The sequence below is a fragment of the Loxodonta africana genome, chromosome 20, assembly GCF_030014295.1.
Source record: "Loxodonta africana isolate mLoxAfr1 chromosome 20, mLoxAfr1.hap2, whole genome shotgun sequence".
Taxonomy (NCBI): Eukaryota; Metazoa; Chordata; class Mammalia; order Proboscidea; family Elephantidae; genus Loxodonta; species Loxodonta africana.
In genome coordinates this window covers 12,042,817-12,066,418 of record NC_087361.1, presented here as the reverse complement: position 1 = coordinate 12,066,418, position 23,602 = coordinate 12,042,817, and the positions used below count along the sequence as shown (strand labels likewise).

The 23,602-nt window shown below is 43.8% G+C and overlaps 2 protein-coding genes across 2 annotated transcripts in view; both read right to left on the bottom strand.

Moving 5' to 3' along the window:
- The window catches only part of ZBTB11 (zinc finger and BTB domain containing 11), a 42,932-nt gene extending 32,493 nt beyond the window's left edge, over positions 1-10,439 (bottom strand). Inside the window, exon 1 of the mRNA XM_064273036.1 lies at positions 6,531-10,439. Coding sequence (XP_064129106.1) covers positions 6,531-6,840 — 310 coding nt within the window. The 5' untranslated portion in view covers positions 6,841-10,439. The remainder of the gene's footprint in view (positions 1-6,530) is intronic.
- A 129-nt stretch (positions 10,440-10,568) lies between these two features.
- RPL24 (ribosomal protein L24) lies at positions 10,569-14,466 on the bottom strand. Its single transcript, XM_003418966.4, has 6 exons — positions 14,405-14,466; positions 14,214-14,289; positions 13,615-13,725; positions 11,863-11,999; positions 11,370-11,433; positions 10,569-10,693 (listed from the first exon to the last, which is right to left on the bottom strand). Exons 1-6 carry the CDS (start codon positions 14,407-14,409, stop codon positions 10,613-10,615), a joined length of 474 nt encoding a protein of 157 aa, XP_003419014.1. The 5' UTR covers positions 14,410-14,466; the 3' UTR covers positions 10,569-10,612.
- Between the last annotated feature and the right edge of the window lie 9,136 nt (positions 14,467-23,602).

Here is a 23,602-nt window from a genome sequence, read left to right as displayed (position 1 = left end):
AAAAAAAAAAGATACCAATGTATGATTACCCATCAGCTATCTCAAAATTCACCCTATTATTTATGTTTGTTTTTGGTGGAATCTTCCACAATGGTTATTAGATGTTGCCCTTTTTTTCTTCTTTTTTTTTGGGGGGGAGGGGTGTGATAAAAATTTACATAAAATTTGCCATTCCAACCAGTTGAAGTGAATTGAGTGCAGAATTCAGTGGTGTTAATGTACATTCCCAATGTTGTGTACCCATCGCTATTTCCAGTTTTTTTTTATCATCCTTAACAGAAAATCGATACCCATTAAACAGTAACTCCCCATTACCCGCTTCCCCAGCCTCTATTAAGCTCTATTTTACTTTTTGTCTCTATGAATTTGCCTATTCTATGTATCTCATATAAGTGGAATCGTACTTGTCCTTGTATGTCTGGCTTATTTCACCAGCATAATGTCATCAAGGTTCATCCAAGTTGCAGTATGTATCGCCATTTAATTCCTCTTTACGGCAGCATAACATTGCACTGTATATATCTATTATGTTTTATATATCCTTTAACTCCAGTGTCAGTGTCTTGTTGGGATCATGTTAAAACTAGCTTTACAGATTCAGAAACCTGACCTCCTCAGTTTACCCAGAGGTGATCAGGCTTAAGGAATCTGGCTCAAGTTAACCACTTAACACTAACGTATAAATATAGTTAACTATTTTCAGAAGTTACTGCAAGGAGTTGAAATTATTCATGCAGCAGAACGAAGTTTAAATCCACTAGCTGGCTCTATGACCTTGGCCAAGTCTCTGAACTTCTCTGTGCCTCTGTGTCATCTGAAAAATGGGGATAATAGTACTTACCTTACAGGGCTGTTATGAGGATTAAATGTTAATATTCGTAAAGCACTCTGAACAGTGTCTGACACACGGTAACTGCTACGTGTTTTCTAAATGATGCTCTCACTAGTCAACCTCTCTTGTACTCCCAATCTATATAAAATACCGTTACTACTAAAAGGCTGTTTACTGAGCACAGACTCAAAGGAAAATAAATGACCTTCCTGCATAGTTCCCTAATGAAGAGCCTGAGGAACAGTTTTCCGCTCCAGAGCAGGGGTTCTCATCCTCAACGTGAGGCTATATTGTACACTATAGGATGTTTAGGAGCATCCCTGGCCTCTACTCACTAGATGTCAAAAGTACCTCTCCCTACCCCCCAAACTACTGCCATTGAAAACAACCTAGAGATCCTTCTGCCAAGTTGAACAATTTGCTCAGGCCGGTTGCTCAAGAACTCCACTCCCTGGCCAGTGCTGGATATAAGGACCACCTCTTGCTCAAAAAAAACACCCCATTGCTGTCAAGCTGATGCCAACCCATAGCGACCCTAGCTCAGAGGCTCTTTTTTCTAGTCTCCATGCATATTAGTCCTTTGGTTGTTCTGTTTTCTTCAAAGAGATTACCACAAAAGTGGTTAGTTATAGCTTCATTTTACAAAAATCCAGTTCTTGTCAAGTTTTCTAGAGATGACGCCATCATCTTCTGGATTAGACAACAGCATCAATTTATCCCCCCAGTCTAACCAATTACACAATTGTTAGGGTAAGAACTTCTAAAGTAACTGATATTACGTGATCTTACCAGTTTAATTTTTTTTTTATAATTTAATCTTATTGCCACATTTTCGATGCATTTAACTGTAGATTCCCATGAATCAGGTTCTGACGAGCGTTTTACACTCTGAAATGAATATGGTAGCTAATACACAAAAACTTTAGGCTCTGAGTCTGAGTTTTTCATGGTTCAAGAACAAGAGAAGTTGTTAACAACTTTGCCTGAGCATTTATGATGGCAGCATTCCACAACAAGCAGAATAAATAATGAACTCCTGTAATCTACCCCTGATACAACTTCTAGTGGACTGACTTTGAAGCACTGTCCCTCAGCAAATATGCCACACTGTAAGTTTAACTAAAAATGGAAAACAAACCAATCAATGGAATAGTTCTTTCCTCAGCATCCAAACTGAGCAATTCATACAAGCTCCTGAATAAACAGTTTAAAATGGCTTCAGAGTATTTTATCTGTTTATAGAGATCATTTGTAGTTTATGACAGACTTTAAAACTGGTAGTCAAAAATGCTTATTTTGTCAATTATCATTCTAGGTACTTACCAATATTCGCTATAAATACCATCTCCAGAAGTAGAATCAATCTGCTTGAGCGTTGTTTTTAACTACTCTGAAGTCCACTATGTACATTCATTATGAAATGGCTTTGAAAATTTAAGACAAAATATTTATGAAGGAATTGACTAGTGAAAATTCCTTCAATTCCACTACTGTATAAATAATGTATTTTTTCCTATGTACTTTTAGCAATATTAATAACCTTATAATAAATAAGTATACCACAAAATTTTAATGTACTAGCAAATAAACATGTCAAAATGAACAGTGAACAGCTGATAACTGAAGGCAAACTGTTTTGATGCTTATTGACTATCAATTCCAATTTTAAATGAGGAAAAATAAAAATGTGATTATCAAATAACGTAATAACCCATTACATGTTAACATAAATAGCATTTTCATGAAAAATAACTATTATTTTCAAAATTAGTGAAGAGTGGCACTGTTTTACATTTTTGCAAATCTTTTTATATGTGGCTTAATAAGAAACATTATATATACTTCTGCAATCAATCTATTGTCATATATCATACACGATGTAGTCTCTGGAAAACTCCACTGTATGCTCATTAGTGACTGAATGTAGAAAAGATAAATAATGCCTTACTATTATTATGAAAATAATTTTGACCTTGTAGACTGGGGTTTGAACCCACCAAGCCTCTCCTTTGGAAAAGACCTGCGATCTGCTCCCTAAAGATTACAGCCTAGAAAACACTTTGTGGCAGTTCTACTCTGTCATACGAGGTCATTATGAGTCAAGGGAATCCACTCCACGGTACTTAACAACAGACTTCCCAGTGGGCTCTCAGCCCCTCCCCACTTCTAGGACCATATTTTTCCAACAACCATTCTGGATGTTTAAGAATTTTAAAATTCCATACAACTATATGAATGTACTTCTTTCATTTATAAAAATTAAGCTAACACAAACATGGACTCAGTTTTTTTGTCTTTTACGACAAAGCACATTTTTTAAAAAATAATTTTTATTGTGCTTTAAGTCAAAGTTACAAATCAAGTCAGTCTGTTACATATAAGCTTTTATATACACCTTACTACATACTCCCATTTACTCTCCCCCTAATGAGTGAGTCAGCCCGCTCCCTTCTTCCAGTCTCTCCTTTCGTGACCGTTTTGCCAGTTTCTAACCCTCTCTACCCTCCCATCTCCCCTCCAGACAGGAGATGCCCATACAGTCTCAAGTGACCACCTGATACAAGTAGCTCACTCCTCATCAGCATCTCTCTCCAACCCATTGTCCAGTCCATTCCATGTCTGATGAGTAGTCGTCGGGAATGGTTCCTGTCCTGGGCCAAGAGAAGGTTTGGGGACCATGACCGCCAGGATTCTTCTAGTCTCAGTCAGACCATTAAGTCTGGTCTTTTTATGAGAATTTGGGGTCTGCATCCCACTGCTCTCCTGCTCCCTCAGGGGTTCTCTGTTGTGCTCCCCGTCAGGGCAGTCATCAGTTGTGGCCGGGCACCATCTAGTTCTTCTGGTCTCAGGATGATGTAAGTCTCTAGTTCACGTGGCCCTTTCTGTCTCAGGCTCATAGTTATCGTCTGACCTTGGTGTTCTTCATTCTCCTTTGATCCAGGTGGGTTGAGACCAATTGATGCATCTTAGATGGCCGCTTGTTAGCATTTAAGACCCCAGACGCCACACTTCAAAGTGGGATGCAGAATGTTTTCATAATAGAGTTTATTATGCCAATTGACTTAGAAGTCCCCTTAAGCCATAGTCCCCAAACCCCCACCCTTGCTCCACTGACCTTCGAAGCATTCAGTTTATCCCTGAAACTTCTTTGCTTTTGGTCCAGTCCAGCTGAGCTGACCTTCCCTGTATTGAAGTATTGTCCTTCCCTTCACCTAAAGTAGTTCTTATCTACTAACTAATCAGTAAACAACCCTCTCCCACCCTCCCTCCCTCCCTCCCCCCTCTCGTAACCACAAAAGAATGTGTTCTTCTCAGTTTATACTATTTCTCAAGAACTTATAGTAGTGGTCTTGTACAGTATTTGTCCTTTTGCATCTGACTAATTTCACTCAGCATAATGCCTTCCAGGTTCCTCCATGTTATGAAATGTTTCACAGATTCCTCACTGTTCTTTATCGATGCATAGTATTCCATTGTGTGAATGTACCATAATTTATTTAACCATTCATCTATTGATGGACACCTTGGTTGCTTCCAGGTTTTTGCTACTGTAAACAGTGCTGCAATAAACATGGCTGTGCATATATCTGTTCGTGTAAAGGCTCTTATTTCCCTAGGGTATATTCCGAGGAGTGGGATTTCTGGGTTGTATGGTAGTTCTATTTCTAAGTTTTTAAGAAAACGCCAGATAGATTTCCAAAGTGGTTGTACCATTTTATATTCCCACCAGCAGCAAAGCACATTTTTTAAAAAAACAACAAAAAAACCTGGATTAGATATTACACAGATAATGAATTCAGGAAAGGAAAATTCTGAACATTAAACCCCATATACCCAAAACCAAACCCACTGCCAGGGAGTCAAATCTGACTCATAGCGACCACGCAGCATTTCCAAGGCTGTAAGTCTTGAGGGAAAGAGACTGCCACATCTTTCTCCCGGTGCCAACCTTTTGGATAGCAGTCAACTACCCACCTGCCACCAGGGCTCCTAAAACCCATGTAGCACATATAATAGTGGTTAAGAAGAGAGCGAAATCACAAAGGTAATCTTTGACATATTATTTAACCTCCAGGTGCTTTTAATTTTCCCATCGGTAAGACAGCGACATAAATATTTACAGCTCACCAAATTTTATGAAGATTGAGTGAAAACAAGCGCTCAGAACCATGTCTGCATATAAAAGCTCGGTCAATGTTACCTCTAGCTGTAACTACCATCTTAAATCTCTCTTAAAGTATTAAACCTGGGACACTGACTCAGCAAAACAAGGTCTGCCTAAACCGATCCTCACGAAACAGCCATCGCTCCATCCTCTTCACAGCTGCGTCTCTTCAATTCACACGTTTAGGGTAGAAGATGAAAGGAAAGCATTCACGAGTAAGAAATGTGGAAAGAACGTTTAGAAACTATTTAGCAGTCTAATTTCTTTACCTCAGATGAAGTCACCGCGACTCATAAATTAATTTCTCCAGAGCCCTATGGACAGCGGCGGAATCCTTGCAAACAAAACCCTTCAGGTGGGCCCAATCCGTCCCCCAATCCTAACAGCAGTGGGACGATTCCTCAACTCTGGGCAGAGGTGATGGTTAGGAAGCCAAGCGCCCCTGCCCTTCTGTCCTAACCTGGCCCCCACGGAGTCAAAACAGTGCGCTGACATTTTCTGACAACACAAACCACGGAGATAACCAGGTCTTTTTGGGGGGTATACACTGCCTCACGGTTCCCAAGGCGCTTTTCACATTCTCCCCATTTGTTCATGGAGCAGAACGCTAAAACACTGAGAATGATGACAGTGTCTGATATTGTTTACACTTTAAATCTCGGCCCCCAAACGAAGTTTAGGACTACCGTTTTCATACAGCCACTCCGCACCACACACAACAGCATTACTCCTCATTTCGCCGCAGTATCACGCTGTGAGGAGGACGGGCAAACGGGCCCGGAGAGCCTCAGACGCCACCGCCAGAACCCTACGGGGGACACTGCCGAGGCAGCGGGGCTGGGGAGGGCCCCCCGCCGCCAAAGCCGTCAGCACACACAGGAGTTCAAGACGCGGAGCACGCAGCCTCCTTCTTCCCGAGGAAGGCACGCCTGCCTCCGGCGCCGCCTCAGGAGGCCGCCCGGCACCGCCGGCCACTCCCCCGGGGACGCCCCCTCGGCCCCACCCCGGCCAGGGCCCGCCCCCGCCGCCCCCGGCACGCCTCAGGAGGCCGCCCGGCCGCCTCAGGAGGCCGCCCGGCACCGCCGGCCCCTCCCCCAGGAAAGCCCCCTCCGCCCCACCCCGGTCAGGGCCCGCCCCCCGCCGCCCCCGGCACCGCCTCAGGAGGCCGCCCGGCACCGCGCGGCACCGCCGGCCCCTCCCCGCGGCTGGCCCGGCCCCCGGGGAAGCCCCCTCCGCCCCACCGAGCAGGGCCCGCCCCCCGCGGCCCCGGGCCCGCCCCCCGCGGCCCCGGCTCCTTCCTGTGGGAAGTGCGGCTCCTTTCGCGTCCCCCACCCTGCCGCCGCCGCCTGGCAGCCGCTCCGCCGCCGAGCGCAGGCTGGGCTGACGCCGGCCGTCCGGAAGGAGCGGAGCGGCGACCCTCAGACCCGGCTGCGCCCGCAGGCTGCGGCCACAGGCTGCTCCCACAGGCTCCGCCGGCGGGCCCCGCGCGGACGACAAGCCGCCGCCCGCCCCTCGCCGCGGGCGAGAGCTCACCTCGCCACCAGTAGGTCTTGGACAAGTCATGCCAGGTCTGGTGCCGCGTGTGGTGGGTTCCGCCCGGGCCCAGGTGCGCCGCCTCGATGAGCCCCTGGCGCCGCTCGGGCTGCAGCACCACCTCCAGCTCCGCGAAGGTCTTGCGGTGCCGCTGCCGTCGCTGGTAGTACAGGGTGCCGTCGCGCACCACGTAGCAGGCGGCCGCCTTGCGGATCTTCCGCTTGACATTGCCCTCGGTGCCCGGCGCGTAGGGCTCGCGCTCGTTCGTCAGGTACCGCAGGATGGCCCGGTAGCTCTCCTCGCTTGACATAGCGGATGGCGGCTCCCGGAGGGCGCCGGTCAGTGGCAGGGGAGGACGACAGCGTACTAGCTCCGGGGGAATGCACAGTAGCAGCGGCGGCACTATCGGAAGGAACGGCTGCGCCCTGGTGAGCTCTTTCCGACGGCGCCCGCAAGGAGGAAGAAGGGACGAGTTGGTAACCAGGGGGAACTGGACTTCTCCAGCGCGCGGGATCCGCTGGCGACTGACAAAATGGCTGCTGCACCACCGGAAGTGACGTGATCAAAAGCTGTGGGTGAGGGGACTGGACCCTGATTGGAGCGCACTGGCTTTTGGCTTCGTGAGGCCGAGTGGGTGACGTCAGGACCGCAGGGCGTACATTTTGGAAGCTGGCAGACCCTTCCTTGGAGATCGAAGTATCTTTAAGCAGACATCTTAAATTCTGGCAGTTTCTCTTTTCCCCTCCCCTCTCGTTTTTTTCTCACGCTGAGGAGCCACGTGTAGGGCCTGGTGTAAGGTTGTGATCCAACTGGAGACCCCGAAAGGGTGAAGGGGCATTTTCCCTTCTACTTTCTGAGACTCGAGTTCATGAAAACATCAGATTTTGAGGCTACTGGTAAAGGTTTTGGTAAAAAAAAGTTACCCTCTGGATATAGGGTAAAACACAACCCCACTTGACATGAAAATGTAGGCTCCAATTAACAAGCGTTAAAAAAAATCTAAATCACTCGATAACCCATTGCGGTCAAGTCGACGCCTATTCACAGGGACCCTAGTAAGTTATTTAAATTTCTGAGCTTCCGAGTGCTAGCTGCAGACTACCCATGGAATACTCTGGATTTTTCTAAAATGGTCGACTTAGATAGTGACAAACTTCAACACGTGAAGAGCAATCGTCTTGGAAAGGGGTGGGTAGTAGCTAGCACAATTTTTGTAAAGCTTCAGTTGCATGCGTTTGCACGTAAGCCTGCGGGAAAAGTTCTCCATTTTACACCCAACATACACTGGGGCAACATGAGGCCCAGAGGGCTGGAATTGTTTTCCAGGGTGCGGTGTGGGTCAATTCTGATTTTTAGCTGATAGCCTTCTCCCGAAACAGCACTCCCCGGCGACTACTGCCCAAGCCAGAGCCCCCAGTGGCCGGCCGAGAGTAGCTGAACTACCGCAGGGAACGCACCTCCCGCGCCTTCCACCCTCCTATATTCTGAAGTCGCTGGGTGGCGCTCTTTGGCCCCTGAGGAGACAGGCAGACGGTGGAATGCAGCGGGCTCAAAAGCAGGATGAGGCACCCAGTCCGTAGTACTTGGGGCTGGGGGCACTTGAAGCAGCACCCTTGAAAGAATTTTAGGGACGTGAGTTCCTAGCGTCAGGACAAAAACAAAGCTACCTAGCTGTCCACAAGTCTGATCTGCTTAGACCCAATCGATCCGCAGACTTTCCAACTACAACTGGGGGAGGGAGGAGGATTTAGAAGGTAGAGATGCACCCCTCACACCTATGCAACGGGGCACACAGAACTCAGGTCCAGATTCTCCCCAATAAGCTGGTCTGTATGCTGGCCCAGTCTTAACCACCCCCTATGTGAAAGTGATTTCCTTTTAAAATTAAACATAAAACAAATAGATTTAAATAAAAATTTGATTAAATAATGCAGGTACGATGTAGAAATGACAAAAACTCGTTTCAAGTCCCAAATACTACCAAAGAAAATCTAATTAAAAAAAAAAAAATCCCTCTCCAATTCAGTTTGTGCCAAAACACATGAAAACACTCAAGCCCACTAATAAATACTTAAGATTTCCTCTGCTGTGCCTTTGGGCCAATATGGAGGTAATGTATTAATAAAATTTTGGGGGGTGGGTAAGAAGTATCTTTTAGAGTAAAAATTGTCAGCCAAGCTGAATTTGTTGTACTAGGACAAGAGGTAATTGTTTATTTCAGGCTTTGCTTGGTTACACCTTAAAGACATTTTACCTGTGTTTTCACAGGTATATTAAAGGCTCGCCCCCCCCAAGTAAAATCTTAATACTTAAATTATGATCTAGTGTACCGTATCTCACCTTTTTTACACTGATTCTTGTTATACCTTGATCTTATACTATTTTTATATTCCTCAGTTTTCACATTAGCTTCCCCCAAATAGACTGTCTTATTTGCAACACCTAGAACAATGCCCAAATTTAACATGAACTAGAATGAAAAATCATTAATTCTATCACCTTCGATAGAATGGGGGGTAGAGAGAAGACTGTTAATGTTGACTTAACCGTCACCTAGTATTCCTAAGTGTAAAAACAAGTTTCTCAAGTTTACATAAGGTTTCAACACAAGTTTTTCTCTACTTTGCATGCTTTTAAAATACGTACCATGGTTGAGTAGGAAAAAAGTTAAACTATATCGTGGAAAGTTAACAGCAGCAGCTCAGAGGCCTCTTTTTCCTTCTTTAGTTCTCAAGAACAGAGATTAATGGAGGTGAGCAGGTAGGCTGGAGATGTATACTCTAGGCACAGGGACACCATGCACAATCATGGAGGTGTACTGAACATCTATGAACATTTATCTAAACAATAGATGCCTACCTCTGATAATCCAGGATAGACCATGAACGTAGCATACTGATAATACAGTAAGTTCTCTGCAAATCAATTTTAACTTCCCCACTAGAACATTCAAAAAAATCTTAATAGAGTGAAACCTCTGAGAGTCAGAGCTCAATGGGGCTGCCTTGTTTTTTCCACGTCTTGCCAAGTTTTCCACCTTTGACAAGGTGTAGTCTTAACCACTTTTCTGTCGCTCTCTTACTAGTGGAAAATAGTTTTGAGTTTTCCTTCTCTGACAAGCTTCTGCCTCACACAGGTTCTGGCTTTCCCAAATTTTACTGTAGTACACTACAAAAGGGGATTGTGGTTCTCCTTATATCCTTCCAACTTGGCACAGCTTGGTCCGCGACAGATGCTCAATGATGAAGACCACCTACCTTCTGCAGAAGCCCAAGTCTGTTCTTTACATAGTTTTCGTATTTTACATACATACATCCCTTGAACATCAGTAAGCTACTCAAGACCTTTTGCTATTTACGTATGGCTCTGTCAAACTCCCAGCTCAAAAATCCACTCTAGCAGTGGTCAATATTGCTCTTTACTCAAGGAGCAGTGCCTTCTTTTCAGTTTATTTCTTGGAAACAAAAGATGGTTTTTAACCATCTTCAGCTCAGCCACTAGCTAAATGTTAGGAGAGGTACTAACCTAATATAAACATGTCTATTATCAAAACAACAATAACTTTATCCTGCTTTTTGCCTGTTATCAAATATTCTCAATTTGTGGAAAAAGGAAATTGTTTTTAACAATAATTCATTACTTTCAGGACAGAGAAATGACAGGAAAATATGCATCTTTTAGAAACCACCCTGGACTAAATATACGCACCATTCTTGTATGTGCAGCCACGCATGCAATGTGCCCTTTAAGCTGAGCTAAGCTAGCCTTCACCGCACAGATCTCTGTCACACCATTTTTGCTTAACATCTCTCCAACTAAGAACGAAGAGAAAGATTTTGCTCAGACTATAAAATAGACAGCCGGGCGGAATCCCTACCCCACCACCTGGCCTATGTATTTTAGAAAACGTGACTGCTAATAAAAAAGCATTATTCTTGCAAAACAAATTTTTTGAAAAAAATCCATTACTTTGTAGTTCAGCTATTACCATGCAGACCCAAAATGCCTCTGTTTTCAGAGTAAAAAGTCAGCACAGTCTAGAGTTGCAGTCAGATCTTTATTTAAAAGTCTCATCTGCCAACTTAGCGTTTTCCACCAACCCGAGGAGCAGAAACCTTCACAGGCTTGGCAATCTTTTGTTTCGGTGCTGCCTTTGTGGGAGCCTGTAAAAAGATAAGATTTTATGTCACATCATCCCATGCAATATTTTTTTTTCTTTTACCACCACCTTCTAATGCCCAGATTCTGTAAGTATTCTAGACTGCTTTCTTAGTTATTTAATGGCATTCCTAATAACAATCTTTTTAAATCAGGCACAGAGTTAAAAGTTCACCTTTATAATAAAGACAAAGACAATTGCAACAGATAGGAGAAGAGTAAAGACAAACACACTGGTATCCTAAACTGGTTCCAAAGACAGAAAAAAGGGCATTATGGAAAAGTTGTTGAGATTTTTAAAGTTCTAGTTTTATTAATCATATAGGACCAGTGCTAATTTTATAGTTTTGAAAACTGTACTATTGTTACCCAAATTGTTAACATTAAATAAAGCTGAGCGAAGGATATACATAAACTCTATTATCCTCAAAAGTTCTCTGTAGATCTGAAATTACTTCAAAATAAAGCTGAAAAACCAAAAGCCACTGTATTCTCTCCCTTTCCAAATTCCTGCCTAACACTAACTAATCTGCACTGGCAGAAGGGGGTCTCTTTAGAGACCTGCACCCAAAAAGCAGTTATTAACATCATTTCCATTAGTGTCCTGCACTAAATTTCTTAGAGTAAAAATACATTTCCCTATTGTTTTATTTATGAAATCTAAGAAAAGCCCACAATTACCTTAGCAGCAGCCATTGCTGTCTTTTTAGACGCTTGCTTAGCTTTTTTTGCTTCCTTGGCAGCCCTGAGAAATTAAAAAAAAACAAAAAACTTAAGGCAAAGCATATTACCCCTTAATATAGGATACAGCTTATTAGTAAGATCCCAGAATGTTTGGGCAACGTACAGCGTATTCCTGACCAATCCCTGTTTACTTGTAGGGTAAATCCAAAAGGTTTGTCAAATTTCATTAGCCACCAAGTAACCATAATGTACAGTAAAAAACTGTGCGGTAGCTTTAATACTAACATTGCATACAGAATTACAACACAACAAACCATTATTTATATTACACACTTGGTATTTTTAAGTCAAAACATTCATGGCTGACAGTCCGTATATACATACAACTATCAAAACAAAATAACATCAGATTAGGTTCCTGTGCCTACGAAGCCAACAGTATAACCGAAAATCCATCCAATACCTGAAATGCTCATGAAACATTCCTCACCTGATAGCCTGTTCCCGCTGTGCCTTTCTAACCTCTGGTTTCTGATTCCTCTTGGCCATTATATCAGCAAGAGATGCACCAGTGATGGCCCTCTGGAATTTGACTGCACGGCGGGTTCTTTTCTTTTGAATTTCTTCCTAAAAAAAAAAAAACCCAACTCATAGCAACCCTATAGGACAGAGTAGAATTTCTTCCTACAAACAAAAAAACAGGGTACACACATATGACTTTTGCCTTCAAGAATTTGGGGGGAAATGGGAAATTAAGTCTGTCAAGATTCATATTCAACATTAAATATGCAGGTTTCTGTAAATTTTCCACTTATGGATTGGATAAACCATCTATTACAAATCTGTCCATTTTTTACTACTTTATTAAAAGGCAAAAAGTTAAACTATAAGAAAGAAGCTCCCTGGGACTCTGTTAGCCCAAAACTAAAACCATTCCCAAAGCCAACTCTTCAAAGATTAGACTGGACTATAAGACATAAAATGATACTTGTGAAGGGTGTGCTTCTTAAACTAGATACACGAGGCTAAATGGGCAGCTCCTGTCCGGCGGTGAGATGAAACGGCAGAGAGGGACAGGAGCTGAATGGACACAGAAAATACAGAGTGGCAAGGAGAAGTGTGCTGTCACATTATAGGGAGAGCAACTAGGGTCACATAACAATGTGTGTATGAATTTTTGTATGAGAAACTGACTAACTGTAAACTTTCACTTAAAGCACAATATTAATAAGTAACAATAAAAACCAGAAGATGCTTAGTTGCTTCATTAATTTTATACTACCTTAAAACTGATTTTATTAAGACTCCATTTCTAAGAATTTATTTATGGAAAACACATCAGACCTCAACTTACCTATTTTAACACTCAAAGAAATACTCAAGAAAACGATGTATGAAAGTAAAACTAGTAAGTATTAAGAGAATGCCTAAGATTCAATTTGAACAACGCCTGCACATACTATACTGGAAGCCTAGAGTGCCTATTTAAAAAAAAAAAAAAAAATCTGACAGTTCATCTCTAAGAAAAATTAAAATATATTTGAAGAATTGTTTAAGGCAGGGATGTGCAAAGATGTCTTAAAGATTTTAACAAAACATATGGAGAAAACAGGTTGTGTCTGTGGCTAACTAAAGTAAATGCTCATTTCATTTTAAACTTATTTTATATATATCTGATGGCATCTATTCTCCACAATATCTACTAGCGCCACCCAGGAAGTGCTCACTAAATATTCCAAGGCTCCTGGATACTAATTCTACTGTGCTGGCAACTCAAAACTTTTTGTTTCTCACGAACTGACTTCATCCAGCTAAAAGGACACTTCAAAACAACAACAAAAAGCAGCTACAAAACACATCCAGGCTTCTTGAGAATTAACTAGCATGCTGCAAGACTCCACTTAGGTCTACATTAGCACTAACACAACAAACATTATAGTCAAAGTCAGGTTACTATAGTAGCTGCTTACTTCCTACCCACTGGAACACCTTAAACCCTTTCAAGGTGCCCATAACTCAATTAATGTAATTTATCTGACTTGTGCAAGGGGATGCTTTCAAATTTCAACTAGACATTTACCGTGAGCTTGAGACATATAAAAAGATATAATTTTATATCAATTTCATGTCACTGTTTAATGCTTACAGTTTAAGAGCACTTTCATATATTGTCTCAATTATAATTTTACAGATTTTAAAACTGATAGAAAACTTAATTAACATCAAAGCGCATTTTCCTTACCGACTGTCCCTTTTTGTGCTTTCTTCTGTAGAGAACAGTCCAGTTTATCTGCCGAGGGTTCCTCTTGGAAAGGAATGCCGACTCGCATTTTGCATTAAGAAACTGGAAGACCTGTCATGAAAAGTTCAAATTAATTACGTACTCAACTATACAAAGCAGATTAATGTAAGACTGAGGCGCAGAAAGACCAAAAGGCTTGTGTCACACAACTGGCAGTTACTGGGTGGCACCAGGAAGGTCTGTTAGTTTGGCCCTGTCTTTCCTCTAGAACAGGCATAGGGTGTCAAATCCTGGGAGGTGTACAGCTCCTGTTGTCTCCCGGAATTCCAAGAGGACCCAGCGCCCGTAAGACAGACAGATGCGTCGGTAGCCTCACGTATTTCCCTTCGATCAAGATAGACATTAAAGTTACACAAACCCCTCCTCACTTCCGACCTCACTGACGCTGGATAGAGGCTCAAAACTGGTTCACTTAGAGGCCTCCTAAACCTCTTCCAGGACCAAGGCTGATGTGAGGAATACGCCCGCCTGGATACAATTACACCTGCTTCCCTACCTGGGAACACAGGCGGCTGCCTTCAGCCGTCACGGCCCCTTACCTTCCCGTCGGTCCTGGCGTAGCGCCTCCCGTGTCCGGGGTAGATTTTGTACCCGCTGAAACTGCACAGCTCGACCCTGTAACGAAAAGTGAAAGCCCATTAGGGAGGGTGCCTACAGCGAAGAGAAGCCATCCCCAGGCAGCGCTCTGTCCGAGGATGGAAGCGGATTGAGACCCAAGTTCCCTACTTACTTCATGGCTGCGACTGCAAAGGAACAGGGAAGATGGCGAAGAGAAAGAGAGGATCATGGGAAGAGAGCTTATAAGGTGGCGAGGGCATCTCCGCCCTAAATTCCCCGGGCTGACCCCGCGCTCGGCGATGACGTCAGCCCGGCTACGCGCCCTGTCCAAGCCTCCCAGGAAACGTTGCCAGAGGTGCCGTGAGACTCTGGGAGTGACAGGGGAGCGACCGCCGCACGCGCAGTCAGGCGGTTGGTGTCTGTGTCACCCTGTCTCTGCTACAGTCCAGTATTTCCAGAACCATCGTCCTGCTGTGGGAATGTGGACTGAAAAAATGGGGGCTCTACCTCCTCTCCCTCAGTTTTATTGACGAACAGACGAAAAACTGGCATTTAAAGTCTGAATAAGTCCCATTTTCCCCACCAGGTTGGCCTACTTCCTCCGCCACCAAAAGTACATTTTAATAGTTTCACCGTTTGGAAAGGAGTAATAACACTTGAACTGTCTCCCCGGCTGTGCGAATCGAATTATGCATGATGACACTTCGCATTAATTATGATTAAAGTTTACTGAACGCTTTCTCTGTGCCGGGAATTTAAAGGCTTTACATACAGTAGCACTTTCAGTACACAGAATCCCTGTTTAAGCGCCCGAGCACCGCAAAATGACCAATGTCACAATGCCGGTTCGGGAGAAACTTGGTTGCGGGCCTCCTGCCTGATGGACGCGCAGAGAAGGGTAAAGCCCTTGCCTGAAGATCTTGAAAAAGGGCCCTGGGCAGGTCGACTGGGGGACCGAGGCCTCAATCTCTTGAGCCGTTCTGTGATGCAGGACACTTTATAGAATGACAGGTGTGGCTAGAGGCAATCCTTAAATTGGGTGAGAGCCCGAAGTACGCACCTAGGAAACATAGAAATGTAATGAGTGACATAAGCTATATAAGCAACTCGCCCTTAAAAGGTCCTATAAAATATGTGTTTGAAGAGATTTGGAAACTCCAATAAGGTGGCTGACTAACGTTAAGAAAGCGTACAATTGTGTTGGAACCCGTCTCAAGAACGAGTTAGAGATCTGCACACAATCAAAAAGCAGGGAAAAGACAAGGAATATGACAGCCTGACTTGCTCTGACTAGCTGCTGGGAATACCCTGTGTATGCTGCAGTTAGTTGCCAATGAGTGGCTGCCAAGTGTGCAGAGTAGCACTCCTTCCTAGGGTTTTCAAGGCCTGTCTTCTGAGGCGCCTCTGGGTGGGTTCCAACCACCAACCTTTCCCTAGTTGTCCTGCGCTTAAGCGGTTGTACGCCACCCGAGAACAGTTGATTCTGACTCAAGTGATCCTATTGAAGAAAAAAAAAACCTGTGCTGTCAGCTATATTGTTGTTGTTAGGTGCTGCCGAGTCGATTCCGACTCACAGTGACCCCATGCAAAACAGAATGAAACACTGCCTGGTCTTGCGCCATCCTCACAATCCTTGTTATACTTGAGCTCATTGTTGCAGCCACTGTGTCAATCCACCTCATTGAGGGTCTTCCTCTTTTCCACTGACCTTGTGCTCTGCCAACCATGATGTCCTTCTCCAGGGACTGATGCCTCCTGACAACATGTCCAAAGTATGTAACACTCAGTCTCGCTATCCTTGCTTCTAACGAGCATTCTGGTTGTACGTCTTCCAAGACAGATTTGTTCGCTCTTTTGGCAGTCCATGGTATATTCAATATTCTTTGCCAACACCACAATTCAAAGGCATTAATTCTTTTTCGGTCTCCCTTATTCACTGTCCAGCTTTCACATGCATATGATGCAATTGAAAATACTATGGCTTGGGTCAGGCTCACCCTAGTCTTCAAGGTGACATCTTTGCTCTTCAACACTTTCAAGAGGTCCTTTGCAGCAGATTTACCCAATGCAATGTGTCTTTTAATTTCTTGACTGCTGTTTCCATGGCTGTTGATTGTGGATCCAAGTCAAACGAAATCCTTGACAACTTCAATCTTTTCTCCGTTTATCATGATGTTGCTCATTGGCCCAGTTTTGAGGATTTTTGTTTTCTTTATGTTTTTTATGTTGAGATACAATCCGTACTGAGGACTGTGCTCTTTGACCTTCATTAGTAAGTGCTTCAAGTCCTCTTCACTTTCAGCAAGCAAGGTTGTGTCATCTGCATAACGCAGGTTGTTAATGAGTCTTCCTCCAATCCTGATGCCCCGTTCTTCATCTAGTCCAGCTTCTTGTATTGTTTGCTCAGCATACAGATTGAATAGATATGGCAAAAGAATACAACTCTGACACACCTTTCCTGACTTTAAACCAATCAGTATCCCCTTGTTCTGTCTGAACAACTGCCTCTTGATCTATGTTAAGGTTCCTCATGAGCACAATTAAGTGTTCTGGAATTCTCATTCTTCGCAGTGCCATCCATAGTTTGTTATGATCCACACAGTGGAACGCCTTTGCATAGTCAATAAAACACAGGTAAACATCCTTCTGGTATTCTCTGCTTTCAGCTAGGATCCATCTGACATCAGCAATGATATCCCTGTTCCACGTCCTTTTCTGAAACCGGCCTGAATTTCTGGCAGTTCCCTGTCGATATACTGCTGCAGCCATTTTTGAATGATCTTCAGCAAAATTTTGCTTGCGTGTGATATTAATGATATTGTTCTATAATTTCCACATTCTGTTGGATCACCTTTCTTGGGAATATGCATAAATATGGATCTCTTCCAGTCAGTTGGCCAGGAAGCTGTCTTCTATATTTCTTGGCATAGACGAGTGAGCACCTCCAGCGCTGCATCTGTTTGTTGAAATATCTCAATTGATATCCCATCAATTTCTGGAGATTTGTTTTTCGCCAGTGCCTTCAGAGTAGCTTGGACTTCTTCCTTCAGTACCATTGGTTCCTGATCATGTGCCACCTCTTAAAATGGTTGAACATCGACTAATTCTTTTTGGTATAATGACTCTGTGTATTCCTTCCACCTTCTTTTGATGCTTCCTGTGTCGTTTAATATTTTCCCCATAGAATCCTTCACTATTGCAGCTCGAGGCTTGAATTTTTTCTTCAGTTCTTTCAGCTTCCGAAACACCGAGTGTGTTCTTCCCTTTTGGTTTTCCATCTACAGCTCTTTGCATGTTTTATTATAGCTATCGACTATAGGACAGGATAAAACAGCTGCCCATCGGGTTTCCCAGGGTATGATCTTTATGGAAACAGACTGCCACATCTTTCTCCCTCTGCAGCAGATGATGGGTTCCAACCACCCAGCTTGCAGTTAGCAGCTGAGCACCTAACCACTGCCCCACCAGGGCTCCGCAGGGACTACTACACCCTGTGTGTAGATGTTGTCTATATGGATTAGAGGCAGATGCCTCAGGTGTCCATGGCATGATGATGTTATCCAACTCTTACATTCAACCGTTTGTTTTAAATCATTGCTGATTAAATACTTTTTTGTGTGTGTTCAATCATTAAAAAAAAATTTAAAAGCTTTCTGGAATGGTCCTGGCTTCTCCATGCTTCATGGCAGAACTGGGTGTGAGTAGGGAGGGGAACTAAGATCTATCTTCGGTATTTGGTCCAGTTTGCTCCACAGAGCCCCAGAATTTATAGTTCTTTCACACTCTGTTAGAAACGTTTTGTTTTATTGGCCTTAGAGATTACATTTGACCTGACTAGCTCTGTGGAGGAAAAACAGAAAATTGGATCTTGGAGATTTTAGCTCTATGTTACTCTTTCCTGGAGGGCATTCTTGAGATAGTATTTCAGGGTTCTCAGTAAAGCACTGCCTATATCACACCTTAAATTGTGCTCAAACAGTTTTAAAACAAGGGGAGATCATACAGAAACTTGAGTCCTTTGAATCGGCCAAACGGCTCTAATTTACTCCCTGTTTCTTCCCTCCTGCTAGTGTCTTTGGGCTTCTGGACAAACCATTGCACCTTCTTCTCTGAAGCCTAATGTTTTGTCTAAATAAGCAGCAGGGCTAATGAGATATAATTCTGGGCTGGTGCCCCCCTGTCTTGACTACCCTCGCTCTTCAGGTAATCAGGCAGGAAAATTTGCATTGCATTCTATGCGGTGAAATACGCAGCCCCTGGAATCTAAAACCTGGTGGGGGAGATCCTCAGGGTCCTTCCTCCACAGTGCAAAGACGGGACATCTGTGGAACTTTCCTGTCCTGCCCGGACATCTTTTGAGCCAGGGAAGACTGCTGGTGATGGAACTTTTCCTGTTGTGTGCTGTCTGCTGTTTGTGAGTAATTAAAACGGCTTTCGCTATTGCCATCAGCAACGTGTACATGTCTCCTGTGTACGACTTAATCAGGATAAATGGACATAACACCCATGGAGTTGTCGATGCCACTGGAAGGAATTCTCATTCCAGTACTATGGTGGGTACTTGGGATCCGGAGATAGCCTTTAAGGCAAACTGCGTGTGCAATGCACTCCAACAGACTTTTCTGACCCCAGTCCCAAAGCCACCCTGAGAGCCCTGATTTGATACTTCACTTATATGGGTTTCCAGAGCACTCTGTATGTACAGGTTTTTTGTTGTTGTTAATCTAATATTGCCATTTATAAAACTCACTGTGCTCTGTCTAGGGACGCTAGGTTACTTGCACAAAGCCACAGAGGTAGTAAGTGCCACAAAGAGGATCTGAATTTAGGACTGAATTGGCTCCAGAGCCTGTGTTTTTAACCACTACCGTCTCCCTATTGAAGGAGCCCCAGTGGTGCACTGGCTAATGCTCAGTTGTTAACTGAAAAGCCAGCAATTTGAACCCACCGGTAGCTCCCTGGAAGAAAGATCTGACAGTCTGCTTCCATAAAGATTACAGCCCTGAAAGCCCTTTGGGACAGTTCTACTCTGTCCTGTAGAGTCATTATGAGCTGCAATCGACTCCAATGCAGTGGGTTTGGTCTCCCTACTAATTGCATCAGTTAATTCCCTCCCGAACTAAAAAATCCTCCACTGATGCCTTGTTTCTCTAACTCTGCTGAGTCTGTGCTCTTTAAACAGGAAGAATGAACAGGTTATGTGCATAATTTCTGGAGCCAGACTGCTGGGTTTTGGATCCCATCCTGCTACTAATAGCTATGTCACTTTTGACAAGTTACCTGTCTTAATTATCCAGTGCTGTTAAAACATAAATACCACATGTAGGTGGTTTAACAAACAGAAATCTATTTTTCCACAGTTAGGAGGTGCCAGTTTCTAGGGGAGGCCTTTCTTTCTGTCCACTCTGAGGGAAGCTACTTGTCTCTTCAGTTTCTATTCCTTTGCTTCTTGGTGATCTTCATGTGGCATAGCATCTACCCTCCCCCATCTCTGCCTCCTTGCTTAATCTGCCCCTGGGGCAGTGGTTAAGAGCTCAGCTGCTAACCAAGAGGGACGCAGTTTGGATCCACCAGTTGCCACTTGGAAACCCTGTGGGGCAGTTCTACTCCGCCCTGTAGGGTCTCTGTGAGTTGGAACTGGCTCACAGCAATGGGTTTGGCTTTTGGTTGTATCTCAAAAGAGATTGACTCAAAACACACCCTACTCTAATACAGTCTCATTAACATAACAAAGAAACCCATTCTCAAATGGGATTGTAACCTTAGGCATAGGAGTTAGGATTTACGAAACATATTTTTGGGGGACACAATTCAATCCATAGCATTACCTAACCTCTCTGAACTTTATGATAAGTTTATTTTTATGAATATAAAAATGTTAATGGTAATACATTTCTCATAGGGTCATCTTAAGGAGTAAATGAGTTAAGAATAGCACCTGACACTTGGTAAGTAGTATTTTTGTTAGCTGCTATTGCTATCTGCAGTGCAGTGAATTACTTAGTATGGCCCTTTTAGCCATGGTCTTGTAACTCCCACACAGTGATTGGGTGGGACTATGCAAACAAGGTGCTCGTGGCCCACCAAGGGGATTGGACTGCTTGCTAACAATGCAAATAAGGTGCATGAAACCCTTTGTGGGGGTGGGACCATGCAAATAAGGTGTATGGAACCCTAACGAAGGGATTGGTCAGTTTTGTCATTCTGCTAAACTTAAAATGAGCCATTCCAGACTTGGAAAGAGGGGACCTCACTACCATCCAGAAAGAAGACCCAGGAGTGGAGCTCATTGTTTGGACCTGGAGGCCCTGTGCTGAGAACCTCCTAGACACAGGAGACAGAGAATTGTAATACAAGGTGGCAAGAAGTGGCGGCACAGAAACAGCATCAGCAGAACCAGGAGACCAATGCAGCATGGCGGGATGGGGTCCCTGGCCCATGGAGCAAGGTGGCTACAGTGGGTGTGCTGAGTCACAGAGCAAGAGAGCAGAACGCTCTCAGGCAGAAGGCTTACTAGCAGAGTAGGGTGCCTCCAGGCACTTGGTGGAGTAGGCTCCATGACCCATGGAGTGAGAGGAAGCTGAGTGCCTTCAGGCTGAGAGTTACTGGCAGAATGGGGTGCCTCTGGGCACTTGCTATCAGAGATAAAGAGCTTTGTAACACATTCCAGCAGGGCACATACCAGGCCAGGAGGTCAAGAGCCAGAGAAAGGCTTTCCTGTGGGCATGGAAGAGAAGAGAATGTCCTGATCAAAGAACCGTATTCCAAGTTGTTCCTGAGCCTGAATTGTAACCTGTTACTTCCCTAATAAACCCCATAGCTGTATTCTCTGTGAGTTTTTTGTGGCCACTGCAATGAATTATCAAACCCAGCAGGAAAGTAGAGAGTGCAATGGGAGGGAAGGCTGGTGTGAGAATTGGTAAAAAGGTTGGAGGGTGGAGGTTTGTTTGACCTCCACCTCATAGGACTCAGCCTTGGGCCAATGTCCATCTTGGTTCTCTCCTCCCCTTTGTGAAGTCACATGGGGAGGTCTGACACCGCAGCACCACACACAGTTCTTTACAGCATCACCATTCCTACCACGTCCACCACTATTGTTTCCCTAGTGATTAACACAGACAAGACCCGTAGTAAATAAGGGAACATCATTGTAAATTAGCTCCAGTGCAAAACTGAGGCAAATGTTTTTGAGAAAAATGCATTTTCAATTCTATAATGTGAATCGTATTGAAAAATGTCTTCCTTAGGTGGCTGAATTATAGAGATTTGTTAAGTGGTTAATTTATTTAATGAAAACCTCATTCAACTTGTCAGTGCGACAGTGTCTAATGTGAACAAATTATAGATAGAGAGAGATAGGTAGATGCTTCACCAACTTTGCTTCTCTAGAGAACCCAGCCTAAGACATTCGGTACCAAGAGTGGTTCTAGAGAAACAAAATTGTAAGGATGAGTTTTCTAAATTGGTTCTCAAATCTGGTTAGTTTTAAAGATGTTGATGACTCTGCTTCAAGTAGTAAAGAGACCACTGCTAATCCATGGCATGAAGTGGCAATAGAAATATGCAAAATATCACCACCAATTGATCAGGTATTGGTGAGAGACAAGGCTCTAAATAATTTTATACCTTTATACCAATCAGTCCTTTGGGGCTGATTGGACCCCGTGGTGGTAGGGGCCAAGTGGTGGCACTCAATCAACAAACACAAGGTAGGTGTGGTTACCAACCATAATGGACAGCAGAGTCCAAGCACTAATCAGAATAGTCTGATTCATATGGACTTATGATGTTGGCTACTTAGTCATGGTGTCCCTAGGAGTGAAAGAGATGGAAAGAAAGAGATGAGCTCAGGGCTTCAGAGTCATAACTCAATTACCACATAAATGACCTCAAAGTTGCTACTTGTGCCTTGAAAGAAGCCTTATTTCTTATGGTAACAGAGCTGATATTGCTGAAAACCACACCCAGAGTCTTACCGTAAAAGTGGCTGAATTACAATGTCAGTGATTCCCAACCTCAAATGGTGTCTGAAGTTAAAGAAAGGGCATCGATTGGGAAGAAATGGGATCCTGAAGCTTGGAACTGGGACATATAGGGAGATAATCAGGAAGCTGGGGACACAGAGCCCCTAATTCCATTGAATCACTCTTGCCAACAGAACTGGCCTTCTCACTCCCATCTGAAGAGATTACTCCATTTTCGCTTGCTAAGCCACCCTTACCCGTCTCATGAGATTAACCCAGTTGCGTCTGAAGAGCCTTTGTCTGAGTCATCTTTTGGAGAGGCTTCTGAGTCATTGCCTGGAGTATTGCCTGAGTCAGATAGATGTCTTATAAGCCCTTGCTGAATGTTCTCAAAATGCATCCCCACCACGCATTTTTCTTCTAGATCTATAACTAGACTTAAGCCCCAGCGAACCCCAAAAAGTGAGGTACAAAGTGTGACACAGGAGGAGACACACAACATTCCAAAATAACTGCATGAGTTTTCTAATATATATATATATATATATATATACAGAAACCTGGGGAATATGTGTGGGAACGGCTATTAAGGGTGTGGGATAATGGTGCAAGGATCATAAACATGGTTCTGTCTGAGTCTATTGATATGGGCCCACTAAGGACAGTTTCTTCAATGTTTCTGCTCAAGAGGTTAGGAAAAAATCTAACAGATTATTTGGTTGGTTCACTGAAGCATGGATTACATGGTGGCCTATACTAAATCAAGTTGAAGTACCTGACCTGCCATGGTGTACTGTAGAAGGAAGAATCCAAACGATTAGGGAAATTGGCATGTTAGAGTGGATTTATCAGGTTAGACCCACAGATCCACACATGGAGTGCCCAGAGGACACACCTTTTACCACAACGATGAGGAACAAATTTGTGAAGAAAGCCCCACCATCCTTGAAGACTGCTGTGATTGCAATTTTATGTAAGTCAGATTTGACAGTGGGAGCTGCCCTAACTGAATTAAGACACCTAACTATACTGGGGCTGATTGGACCCTGTGGTGGTAGGGGCCAAGTGGTGGCGCTCAGTCAACAAAGACAAGGTGGGCGTGATTACCAACCATAATGGACAGCAGAGTCCAAGCACTAATCAGAATAGTCTGATTCATATGGACTTATGATGTTGGCTACTTAGTCATGGTGTCCCTAGGAGTGAAATAGATGGGAAATCTGCTAAATATTGGTCAGTAAGAGCAGAAGAATTCTGGGTCAAGCAAATGACAGTCTAACTTGAGTCTCCAGAATAGAGAATCACAGCCTCTTGATCAATTCCCAGACTTGAGCCAGTTTACAGACCCACAAACCCCTGAATAAAAGGGAAGGATGCCACTAGACTGCCCAAAACTTGTACTGTTA